The sequence below is a fragment of the Dermochelys coriacea genome, chromosome 2 (assembly GCF_009764565.3).
Source record: "Dermochelys coriacea isolate rDerCor1 chromosome 2, rDerCor1.pri.v4, whole genome shotgun sequence".
Lineage (NCBI taxonomy): Eukaryota > Metazoa > Chordata > Testudines > Dermochelyidae > Dermochelys > Dermochelys coriacea.
The window spans coordinates 212185056-212198023 of record NC_050069.1 but is presented as its reverse complement, the minus strand read 5'-3'; the positions used below and the strand labels follow the sequence as shown (position 1 = coordinate 212198023).

Sequence of the window (12968 nt, the reverse complement as noted above, 5' to 3'; positions counted from 1 at the left end):
TTATTAAATATTTTGGACGTTTTTCTACATTTTCAAATATGTTGATATCAATTAAAATACAGACTACAAGATGTAGAGTGCTCACTTTATATTTTTATTACAAATATTTGCACTGTAAAAATGATAAACAAAAGAAATACTATTTTTCAATTCACCTCATACAAATACTGTCATGCAATCTCATTATCATGAAAGTGTAACTTACAAATGTAGATTTTTTGTTACATTGTTTTGTTTTTGAGTGCAGTTATGTAAAACTTTGAAACCTACAAGTCCTACTTCTTGTTCAGCCAATCACTCAGACAAACAAGTTTGTTTACATTTGCAGGAGATAATGCTACCTGCTTCTTGTTTACAATGTCACTTGAAAGTGAGAACAGGCTTTCGCATGGCACTGTTGTAGCTGGCATCGCAAGATATTTATGTGCCAGATGTGCTAAAGATTCATATGTCCCTTCATGCTTCAATCACTATTCCAGAGGATATGTTTCCATGCTGATAATGGGTTCTGCTCAATAATGATCCAAACCAGTATGGACCGACGCATGTTCATTTTCATCATCTGACTCAGATGCCACCAGCAGAAGGTTGATTTTCTTTTTTGGTGGTTCGGGTTCTGTAGTTTCCACATCAGAGTGTTGCTCTTTTAAGATTTCTAAAGGCATGCTCCACACCTCATCCCTCAGATTTTGGAAGGCACTTCAGATTCTTAAACATTTTGGTCAAGTGCAGTAGTTATTTTTAGAAATCTCACATCGGTACCCTCTGTATTGTGTCAAATCTGCAGTGAAAGTGTTCTTAAAATGAACAACATGTGCTGGGTCATCATCCGAGACTGCTATAACATGAAATATAGGCAGAAGGTGGATAAAACAGAGCAGGGGACATACAATTCTTCCCCAAGGAGTTCGGTCATAAATTTAATTAACACATTTTTTAACATGTCATCAGCATGGAAGCATGTACTCTGGATTGGTGGCCAAAGCATGAAGGGGCATATGAATGTTTAGCATATCTGGCACGTAAATACTTTGCAATGCTGGCTAAAAAAGTGCCATGCAAACGCCTGTTCTCACTTTCAAGTGATATTGTAAACAAGAAGTGGGCAGAATTATCTCCTGCAAATGTAAACAGACTTGTTTGTCTGAGCAATTGGATGAACAAGAAGTAGGAATGAGTGGACTTGTAGGCTCTAAAGTTTTACATTGTTTTGTTTTTGAATAGATTTATTTTGTACATAATTCTACATTCTAAGATCAACTTTCATGACAAAGAGATTGCACTACAGTACTTGGATGAGGTGAATTGAAAAATACCATTTATTTTGTTTTTTTACAGTGCAAATATTTGTAATTGAGAATATGAAGTGAGCACTGAACACTTTGTATTCTGTGTTGTAATTGAAATGAATAGATTTGAAAATGTAGAAAACATCCAAAAATATTTAAGTAAATGGTATTCTATTGTTTAACACAGGGATCGGCAACCTTTGGCATGTGGCCCGTCAGGGAAAGCTGTTGGTGGGCCAGTTTGTTTACCTGAAGCATCTGCAGGTTTGGCCAATCGGAGTTCCCACTGGCCGCGGTTCACCATTTCAGGCCAATGGGGGCTGCGGGAAGTGGTGTGGGCTGAGGGATGTGCTGGCTGCCGCTTCCCATAGCCCCCATTGACCTAGAATGGCAAACTGTAGCCAGTGGGAGCTGCGATTGGCCAAACTTGCAGACACTGTAGGTAAACAAACCATCCCGGCCTGCCAGTGGCTTTCCCTGACAGGCCAAGTGCCAAAGGTTGCTGATCCCTGATTTAACAGCATGACTAATGGCAATTAATTTTTTAACCACTTGACAGCCCTAATAAAAATGAGAGCAAGAAATAGTTTAGAGTAATATCTATATTATCTTCAGCTGAAAAAATTACTTTTTTCCCCCCTTAGAGACATTAATAAAATCAATGATGGCATTGGAGACAAAGTCGCTCAGCTATTTCAGAACATGTCAACATTCACAGTAGGCATAGTGATTGGCTTTGTGAAGGGATGGAAACTTACACTTGTGATCCTGTCCACAAGCCCCCTCATAGTAATATCAGCAGCATTTTGTTCTAAGGTAGGCAAGATTTTAAAGATTAATACGTAACAAATTTCTTGGGGAAGGGAATTTCATGGAAACTGTTTTTGCTATATACTTGCCAAAATTACAGTTACCAAAAAGTTCAGATTTCCACTGGTGAAATCCTGTGACTTCATTCTTATGTGTGAATAAATGTAAATTTTGATCTCTAAATTACCGAATTACACTTTGTGTTAACTTTCCTTTAGTAGGAGTTTAACAGCTACTCACAATTCCTAAGAGTGTGGTTCATGAAAAAGAAAAAAGAAAAGAAAAGAAAAGAAAAGAAAAAAATGCCTGATTAAAAAAAAAAGTTTCTTTGCACAGATAGACAGGTACATAGATATATTTAGGCCAATTCAAATCATTTTATCTTTAAAAATGGAGAAACTGTCTAATATTAATTAATATTAGAAAATCTCTTCATTTTAACAAGTAAATTATTCAGATAAACGTTGTGTTGTCTTTATTAATAACAAAAAAGTTGCCACTAGGCTCATCAGAAGATGATAGGAAAGAGACCGATTCTCCTAGCAATGACAGGTTTCAGAGTAGCAGCCGTGTTAGTCTGTATTTGCAAAAAGAAAAGGAGTACTTGTGGCACCTTAGAGACTAACAAATTTATTAGAGCATAAGCTTTTGTGAGCTACAGCTCACTTCATCGGATGCTGTAGCTCACGAAAGCTTATGCTCTAATAAATTTGTTAGTCTCTAAGGTGCCACAAGTACTCCTTTTCTTTTTGCGAATACAGACTAACACGGCTGCTACTCTGAAAAAAATAAAAGTCTCAAATCCACCCAATCGGGTCCTTATTGAAGGCAGTGCTGGAATCCAGATGCTTAAAGACATAACAAAATGGCTTGAGATGATGGAATTGTTAGCAGTAGGACAGAAATAAATAAAGATGGGTCTTAAGGCCACATGATTTAGTGCTGAGTCAACCACTCAGGCCTGATCCTGCATTAGGATATGAACCCATATCCTTTTTGAAGTGTGTAACCTATTGCAGGATGGATCCCTAAAACAAGCTCAGTGCCCATTCCAATTATTATTCTCACCTCTGTCTCATCTACAATGTATATTTCGCTGCCTTGCCATGAGATAAAATACCCAGTTTGATACCCAATTTGCAAATATTATCCTGTCTCTGACAACAAAATTCATCAAAAACTTTAAAAACTATAAGCAGCATAATTGTCTTGTGCAACTTTCCTTCCTGTTAGTCCCAGACCTCTTGAACTGTTAATTTTTGACATTTTTAGAATGTTCTAGATTATCAGTGTATGAACTGATACTCTGACTCCTAACAGCCAGGGGCGGCGAGTCATATGGGCCTGTGGTGCCCAGACTTCAGCAATATTGAGGGCCCAGGGGCCCGGCTCCACCAATGTCTGGGGCTGGGTCTCTCCCTCGGCCCCACCTGCCGCCCCTGCACACCTCTCCCGAGTGTCCTTTGGCCCCCACTTGCTTCCCCCAGTGAGGCTACAGTGAGGGGCAGCAGCAGGGGAGGAGGTACACGTGATGGCAGCCCCCCTCCCCACCAGCACCCACCACAGGGAAGGCAAGGGGGCTTCCTAGACCTGAGAGGGGCCCTAGGAGCACATGCAGTGACAGTGGTGTGAGGTGAGTGTGCTGCCAGGGGAAAGTGGGGGGCCTCTCCCCTGGATCTCGCTGCTGCCAGCGGGGAGAGGGCTGGGGGGAGTCCTCCTCTCTGGCCCCAGCCCCGGGGCAACCTGCCTGGACCCCAAACTCCTCATCCCCAGCCCTGCCCCACCTCAGAGCCTGTTTCCCCTGCACTCCAACCCTCTGCCATACCCCTGAGCCTCTCCCAAACCCCTCAGCCCCAGGTCCAGCCAGAACCCTCATCCCCTGACACCCTAACCCTCTGCCCCAGCCCTGAGCCCCCTCCTGCATCATGAACCCCTCACCACCAGCCCCACCCCAGAGCCTTTACATTTTTAAATTATTTTTTAAAATATATATCGCCTTATGAGGCAGGTGTGGGGGGGCGGGACTTGGGCCTATTCTGGGCACCACCAAAAATTATACAAGCCTGCCCGCCCTTGCTAACAGCTGAATATTGTCACTTTTTGCTTAGCAGCTCTGAGACAATTTACATATCAACTTAATTCCCCAGAGGATATTCTACCTTATTAGCTCTCTTCCCCTTGATCAAACTGAGGGATTTAAGGATGTAGGCGACGGTGAGTAGGGCTGGCTGGAAGATAAGAATTCCATTCTGAAGTTTCAACATTTATTTTTGTTCTGCAACAGGACAAAACTGAGAACTTTCAGGTTTTTTTTTTAAAGTAGAGCATGAGAGACCTATCCCAGAACAGCCAGTAGCCAGGTGGTTAGGGTACTCATCTGTGATATAGAAACTATAGGTTCAAGTCTCTGCCCTGATGCGGAGCAAGGATTTGAACATAAGTTTCCCACATCCCTGCTGAGTGCCTAACCACTGGCTATTCTGGGTGCTCTCTCATTTTCACCAGAAATCCCATTCTGGACCTGAGAAACATTCTGGACAAAAGCTTGGTTGAAGCCAATACATTTCCATAAAGGTTCTGCTTCAATTAATCTTTTCTATTGAAAAATTTCTGAGCAGCTCCAGTAGTAAATTTGAATCTGGAGTAAAAAAAATTTTTTTTTTAATATTTAGCTTGAAAAAGATATATTTAAGGGAATTAGGTATATTTCTTAGTCTCAGTTTTCTTGTATTGTCAGTGATGGTAGTAGATTTGCAGCAGCACCTAGAGGCCACAAGCAGTATCACGACACCATACTACTCGGTGTTGCGCGCGCATGCACACACACACGTAACAAAAAGATAGTCCCTGTCCCAAAGACTTCACAATCTCGGTAACAGATTATTTGCAACAGGTAGTGGTCCTCCTAAACACATGACTTTATGATTTTAACATTGTCTTTTGATATCTTAAAATGTATAAATGAAGTTGAGAAGATTCAATAGCACTCCCCCAAAAAAACCCCTCTGGGCCTAGCATTTTTCTCCTGGCCTCACTTGGCCCAGAGCAAGGTCTCCAGGTGTGGTGCTGGGAATCCCAATTAATGAACATCCCTGCACTCATCCTGTTTAGGAAGGTCTAGTAGACTGCTGGGACAGAGTTTATAAGATCTCAGATCTTTATGCTTCTAAGATCTATTCCATAACAAGTTCTGTACATATGGAATAGCATTTAAAATGCTTCCTACAGGTCCAATTCTGTAAACATTATTGAGATAGTGCATACTTACATCTGCATGGTAGTATTTGCAAGATTGGATACTTGATCAGACACAGAATAATGCCACAGGAAGCACTTCTAAAGATCATTGTGAATCTGGCAGTTCTGAGCTCAGAGAGATCTGCCACTTTGACCTGCTGAAATAACATGAGGTATAGAGCTACTCTCGATTTGTCTGTGAAGTTCACTTCATTCTGCTCCCATTGACTGTAGATGATCATCACATTAACCAGTAAGGAGTTAACAGCCTATGCCAAAGCAGGTGCAGTAGCAGAAGAAGTCCTATCATCAGTGCGAACTGTTGTAGCCTTTGGAGGACAAGAGAAGGAAATCAACAGGTCTCACTCTCTCAATAGTTAATGATTTTAATTTTTAATTTATGACTTTGTCTGCAGCCACAATGATTAACATATGTTTGTCTTTTTAACAGATATACAAGTAAACTAGGAGAAGCGAAAAACCTTGGTATAAAAAAGGCTATTGCTTCTAAGCTGTCTCTTGGTTTTTTGTATCTAATTATAAATGGATGCTACGGGCTTGGGTTTTGGTATGGAACTACCTTAATTCTTGCTGAGAATACTGGCTATTCCATTGGGTCTGTCCTAGCTGTAAGTGTCATATTTTAACATCAGTGTCTTTCTACTAACTTCATTGTGAAGGTGATGCTGAGTATATGATATGTTGGCTATAGGCAGGGACAAGAAATATCATATGTATGGAGAATCCACAACTGCTCAGGAGCTGGGTTCTTTCTTTAACTTCCTGCAGAGTTGGTTGTGTTCTGTAAAATATAAGTTAAAATTAAGTTCCTTGCCCTTTTGGTTGTGAAGTTGTGTTTGGATACCAGGATAATGGGCACTAATATAAGAATTTAGATAGGTAGAAGAGAATCTTCACAACATAACTGGTTTGCTGTTGTCTTTTTAATGTAACAACAAAGCAGATGTAAAATTTTCCCCCATTCTTCTCAGTGAAGTGTTCACACTGAGGTCAAATAAAGATGACTTAAATCTACCTGATTTTGCACTTCACAGTCATAGCTGTTTCAGCTAACATACTTATCTAACAGAATGAGGCAAATAGTGATTTCTTTCATGATATTAGTTTGAATGTATATAAAAATTTGTCTCCACCATATTTGCATCTCTTCTGTGTTTGTTTTCAATGAACATTCATGCAGTTTGCTTTGCCAGCACAAATGTGCATAGAAGATGAATGTTAAATTTACTTTCCAGAAGCATTCACACTAGACACAAGGATTACAATAATTGCACTCAGAGATCAGAAACAATAGCATGCGACAATATGACCAGTCACAACCAAATAGCAGTAAATGAAGTTAATTGAAAATGTAATCAGATAATTTAAAATAACTAACAAATTAGAGAAAATCATAATCTGTTTATGGATATTCCACAAACAGAAGAGGAGGTGAAATTTGCCTAATAGATTCTTCCTCACAAATTATGTGATCAACTATTAGGTAGGGTGGCTGTATATACTCCTCATATCTTGTGTTTCTATTCATTTGAAACATATTCTATAGAATAAAGTTGAAAGTTAGATTATGTGGAGTTTTTAACTGTTTGAAAAATTGAAACTTTATTTACTGATTGCCTTAAAACTCAGAGTAATAGTGAGGTTTATGGTGTAGTCAACTAAAGATATGTTAGACTTTCGCAGTGTGGTTTGTGGGTTTTCTGAGTTTTCTGTAAAACTTGATCTAGCAGAGATAAAGGCCATTCACTTTAATAAACCAATAAATATTTTTGAATGACCTTTTTGTATTTTTAATAATATTTGGTATTAAATATACTACAAAAGAGACCAGTAAAATAGAAAACAAAAATAGTCCTTTTCTTTCCGTCTTATGTAGAAATTCCATAGAATTTTGCCAAAAATCCTTCTCAATTTCTATTGTTCCAGACTATAAGGTATTGTGCTGGCATTCCAAGGTTAAACTTAATTCTTTTGATACTTACGAATATCTTGTGAATGACATACCAATGCTGGGGCTGATCCTGCGGTCTTTTCTGAGGCATAGCTCCAATGGTCATAAATGGGAGTGTTGCCTAAATCAAGACTGTAGGACCAGCGTTTAATTATTGATTTGTTTTCAGAGTGGTTTTCATCTTCTTCTTTCTCTAGGTTTTCTTCTGCGTAACTTTTAGTAGTTATTGCTTGGGCACAGCAGCACCACACTTTGAAACTTTCTCTATTGCTAGAGGAGCTGCCTTTAAAGTTTTCAAGATAATTGATCAGGTATGGATCCTTCTACCCTGTCTTCATAATTGGGCTATTATCTTGTATGAGAGCACTAACAGTGCCAATAGAAAAATAAGGTAGTAATAAGAAAAAGCCAGGGTAAATTCCATTGAAAAATAAAGGAGGAAAAAATTTAGTGTTTGCCAAATGGAAAAAGACCAAACTGGCTTAGAAAGAAATACGATGTTCAAGCTCTTCAAAGGAAATTACAAATAATAGAATGCAGTTACCAAAGCAAAGTAACTATGGCAGCCAGCCTTAGATTGCAACTACCAATGCTAAAACAGGTGTGGTGTGGAAGATGTTTTAAATTGTAAAATAAAAATATGAAATATTCAGGCTATAATGATATCTCCCTCCCTTATTTGTGCATTTGTAAATTTTTTGCTTGAATTTTATTTTTTTTCGACTCCCCAGAAACCCACTATAGATAGTTTTTCTTCAGATGGACACAAACTCGATCACATAAAGGGAACACTTGAATTTAATAATGTACAGTTCAGTTATCCTTCAAGACCAGATGTCCAGGTAGGAGAAACACCTATTCTGTGCTGTGTTGTAGTCACAGTGACTACAGCTTGAAATATGGCATATTACTTGTGTATTACGCTAAAAGAGTTGTCTGCTTTAGAGGACAGGATGGAAGCACAGTAGATTGGAGTCAGGAGGTTGACTTGAGTTCCATGTGTAGAGGAAACATAAAAGAAGGCATGGAGAAGAATGTAAAAAGGTGTTGTTAGCCAATGGAACATTTGAGCTGAGTGAGGCAAGAAAGGTGTGGCCTCTAAAAAGGACAAGAGAGGAGAGATTGGAAGGAGCAAAGTTTTGCAGGATCCTGAAGGTGAGCCCAGAGGCTTGGATGTGAAGCAGGAGGCTTATGGAAGGACTTCAAGAGCGACTGAATGTGGTCAGAACCATGACAGCAGATGACTTTTTGCTGCAGAACACTGGGCAAATTAGAGTATGTGAGATGTCAGGAAGAGCAGGTTCTAGTGGTTGGGGTATGAGACAAGATCAGAGCCAGAATTTGCAATGGGAATGAGTGGGTTTTGAAAATGTAGCAGGGATAAATCTGGCAGGATTTAGTGACAGAATCTAATTAATTTGAAATTGTTCTACAATTTATTTTTTTAACTACCACAAGGTTTTGAAAGGTCTCACTCTGAAAATTGACTGTGGACAAACAGTGGCACTGGTTGGAAGCAGTGGATGTGGTAAGAGCACAATGATCCAGCTGCTTCAGAGGTTTTATGATCCACAGGAAGGAGTGGTGAGTACAGCCATTCTAGAGCATAGTACTGTTTACATAGGTATTAAAATAGTAATGTACAAAGAATTCTAGCTATACAAGTCCTCAAGTCAAAAGGAGACAAGTGGAGCACAAAGTTGGGGATATTGCAACCAACTGTAATACACAAGATTTTGCAGCAATCAGCCACTGTTCCTACATCTGATGCTGGGAGATTTAACAAAAGTCTAACTCTTACAAACTGAACCTTACAACTCTCAGAGAGTGGATCACTTGGAAGTTATATAAATCACTGGCAAGCTTTTTAAATACTGTAGTGTGTTTTCTGTTCTGAGCAGCCTCACCCTTTACATTAAAGGAATTTGTTACAGATGCTGGGCTTGGATTTAGAACACCCAAAACACACACTTAGCTGGTGTCCTGCATATTTGGTAGCCTACTTGCTTGACAGTGTTGTTTATAGGGTTTCCTGTGGAGGGTAGATATTGTCTTGAATTGAAATAAATACAATGTTTAATTATTAAATATTATTTAGGAGGGACCATCTAAATACCGATTTGTCCTTTGCTGGCAGATCTTTGCCAATGAGTCTGGCCCCAGATCTCAGTTTGAATCACCTGCTATTCATATCTAGCTCCAGTAGATCTAGCTATGCAAATCTACACTCCTCAGAGGGACCTGGGGACTCATGGTATTCAGTACAGTATGTGATCATAGAATCATAGAATCATAGAATATCAGGGTTGGAAGGGACCTCAGGAGATCATCTAGTCCAACCCCCTGCTCAAAGCAGGACCAATCCCTAATTTTTGCCCCAGATCCCTAAATGGCCCCCTCAAGGATTGAACTCACAACCCTGGGTTTAGCAAGCCAATGCTCAAACCACTGAGCTATCCCTCCCCCCTAAAGCCATGTTCTATTTCATAGGCAACACACTAGATAGTTCTGCATAACTAGTAACTGTGCAGCTTGTATCTTATGTCTGGCTAGCAGACAGTAGGCTGTGCATGTTCCACAAGAAAAAGGAGATTCCTTGTATGTCTGCAGGTGAAGAGAACCAGAATGGGACCTGGGGTGCCCAGTCCTAATACTGACATCCTGGGCATAAATTCTAGATTCCATCTCCAGTGAAAGGAGAGAAAGGCTATTGTTTTTTAAGCTTAACTACTTTAGAGGTGTTCATATGCTATGGTGATAGGGGCCATATATGTATCTAAATCGATTGAGGTAACATGACTACATAGGAAGGTGAGGCCACTGATTAGCCATACTTAAGTTGCTCCATCCTTGCTGCTCACTCTACAATCTGAACTTCTTGTCCTGGTGCTGTGAATTGGAATACCACTTACACAAGTGAGTTTTGGAAAAGTGGATCAGGGTCCTTTTAGGACATTCTCTGGGCTTGGCCTTCGTGCAACTCTATCCTCCAGGCCACTACGTAATGGTGATCCCCTTCATGTGTGAAATGGGAAAAAACAGCACTGTAACAAAATACAGCCAAGCACACTCCACTCAGGCTCCAATGTCACACAGTCCTGTGAAAGTGCATGTACAAGACTGGTGTTCAGCTCAACGATTGCCTGATGCTTATATCTGTCCTCTCCTATTTGCTATCCAGACAAAGAATTTTCATGGGCATTTCTGAGCACAACTAAAGTTTAAAGAGCCAAACCTTGTGTTACCTCCTCCACGATATGGATTACCTGCATAGGACTGATCATCCCATTTAAGATACATGATGGTTGTTCTTTTTCCCTTCTATCCTCTTTGCACCATGCGTCATGCAGGCTTTAGGCTGTATGTCAATAAACCGTGATACCATATGCTTGATAAGCAGAGATGGCCTCTGCTGGTTTCAAGTTTTCTTCTCCTGCAAAAATGAAAAATATCTCCAGCCAACTCTATGTAAGGGATGGTAGGATTCAGATTGAGGGCCCTTTCCTTTTTCCATTACTTTGGCCCTACTGCAGATGTGGTGCCCAGCAGAGGCAAATCTCCACTTAGTGTATGGAAACGTGAACATATATTTAACTAGGAGTGTGGTGAAGCACTGGAATGGGTTACCTAGAGAGGTGGTGGAATCTCCATCCTTAGAGGTTTTTAAGGCCTGGCTTGACAAAGCCCTGGCTGGGATGACTTAGTTGGGGTTAGTCCTGCTTTGAGCCTGCTGTTGGACTAGATGACCTCCTGAGGTCTCTTCTAACCATAATCTTCTATGATTCTATGATCTGGCCAAGGACTATTTCTTCACTGAAACAAAAATAAATCCTCACTTTTCTCATGAATCCTAAATCTACCCTGCCAAACTGAATGGGAAGATTTTGTCCTAAACGTTTGTTGGTTTAGAAATATTCAAGAACAGGACTGTCTTTTTGATCTCTGTTTTACAATGCCTAGCACAATGAGGTTATGGTCCATGACTAGGGCTTCTAGGTGCTACGGTAATATAATAAGAAAAATAATAATATACAACCTCAGGCTCTCATGGTCTTTTTTTTCTTTAGATCACAGTGGATGGACATGACATAAAGTCCCTTAATCTGAGACATTACCGAGAATTCATTGGTGTGGTCAGTCAGGAACCTGTTCTGTTTGGGACAACAATTAGAAACAATATAAGATATGGTCGAGAGGATGTAACTGATGAAGAAATTGAGAATGCAGCAAAAGAAGCAAATGCTTATGATTTTATCATGGAGTTTCCTGATGTAAGTATGGTACTGAAAATAACCGGCATTCTTAGAAATAAACTGAAATAAAGTTAGATGTTGAGATATCACCATGAAAGAAACCATTTTTCGTGTGTGTATGACAGAAGAAATTTGCATCAATTGCAATGTTTCTCTAAATTCTCTGAAACAGACACCTAAGGAAATGGAAATATGTTGGGGCTGGGGTCAGGGGAGGGATAACTGTGAATGCAAAAGCTGGAAGCATGGATGACTCTGATATAAATAGAAAAAGAGTACTTGTGGCACCTTAGAGACTAACAAATTTATTTGAGCATAAGCTTTTGTGAGCTACAACTCACTTCATCGGATGCATTCAATGATGCATCCGATGAAGTGAGCTGTAGCTCACGAAAGCTTATGCTCTAATAAATTTGTTAGTCTCTAAGGTGCCACGGGTACTCCTTTTCCTTTTATCGATTTTTACAGCCACCTTGTGGCTAAGAGTAGAAATTGCAGTATCATTCAGAATTTGTATTTTCAGGCATATAATGTGGTGATCAGGGTAATGCTTATGACACAAAGGCCCCAGTTCAACAAGGCACTTGAGCATGTGCATGACTTTCAGGCATGTGAGTATCTTCCTTGTCAATAGAACTACTACGTGCTTCAAGTTATGTAAGTGCTTCGGTACCTGGCTGAATCAGGGCAGCAGATCTGATATGTATTTTGTTGAGAGGTGCTGCGGCTGAGTGGATAAGATTTGGGTTTTCACATCACATCAGAAACCTGTGTTCCAGTACCAGATCTAGCAGAAACTCCCTTGGGCTGCCCTTCTGGTCCTTAGTGCCCCCCTCTGAATAAAATTCCATGACCATCTGCTTGTGGGAACGTTTTTGCTACTGAAAGTGACTTTGGGTAGATTTCATTTCAAATGGGATTGGTGTCCTGCACTCTGTGGATCAGACAATATAACCTTAGCTTTCATTTCACTAGGGTGCTCCCCCCATAATACATAATTATCTTGCTTTCACTGTGGGCCTGATCCAAAGTTCATTGAAATGAATGGGGCGGAGGGGGCTCTTTCCATTGACTTCAATGGACTGTGGATCAAGCTCTATTTAGTGGTTGTTTATACTGCAAAACTGATGGTGTCTCTGCTGTTTTCTCAGAAATTTAATACCCTTGTAGGAGAAAGAGGAGCACAGATGAGTGGTGGCCAGAAGCAGAGAATAGCTATAGCTCGAGCTTTGGTGCGCAACCCTAAAATTCTCTTGTTAGATGAGGCCACATCTGCCCTGGATACAGAAAGTGAGTCAGTAGTCCAAGCTGCACTGGAAAAGGTAAATGCTGGGTTATTGACACAACCTCTAGTTCCATTTTCTTGAATCAAGTATATTTTTGTTCAAAGCAAGGAATAGATGAACA

The 12968-nt window shown here is 40.1% G+C and overlaps 1 protein-coding gene across 7 annotated transcripts in view; it reads left to right on the top strand.

The window, feature by feature from the left end:
• The window catches only part of ABCB5 (ATP binding cassette subfamily B member 5), a 73344-nt gene that overhangs the window by 25189 nt on the left and 35187 nt on the right, over window positions 1-12968 (top strand). For all 7 annotated transcript variants that reach the window (XM_043509201.1, XM_043509205.1, XM_038388733.2 and 4 more), the window contains 8 exons: window positions 1934-2105; window positions 5571-5695; window positions 5788-5965; window positions 7506-7619; window positions 8040-8150; window positions 8767-8892; window positions 11376-11579; window positions 12713-12883. In XM_043509201.1, the coding sequence (XP_043365136.1) occupies window positions 1934-2105; window positions 5571-5695; window positions 5788-5965; window positions 7506-7619; window positions 8040-8150; window positions 8767-8892; window positions 11376-11579; window positions 12713-12883 (1201 nt within the window). The remainder of the gene's footprint in view (window positions 1-1933; window positions 2106-5570; window positions 5696-5787; window positions 5966-7505; window positions 7620-8039; window positions 8151-8766; window positions 8893-11375; window positions 11580-12712; window positions 12884-12968) is intronic.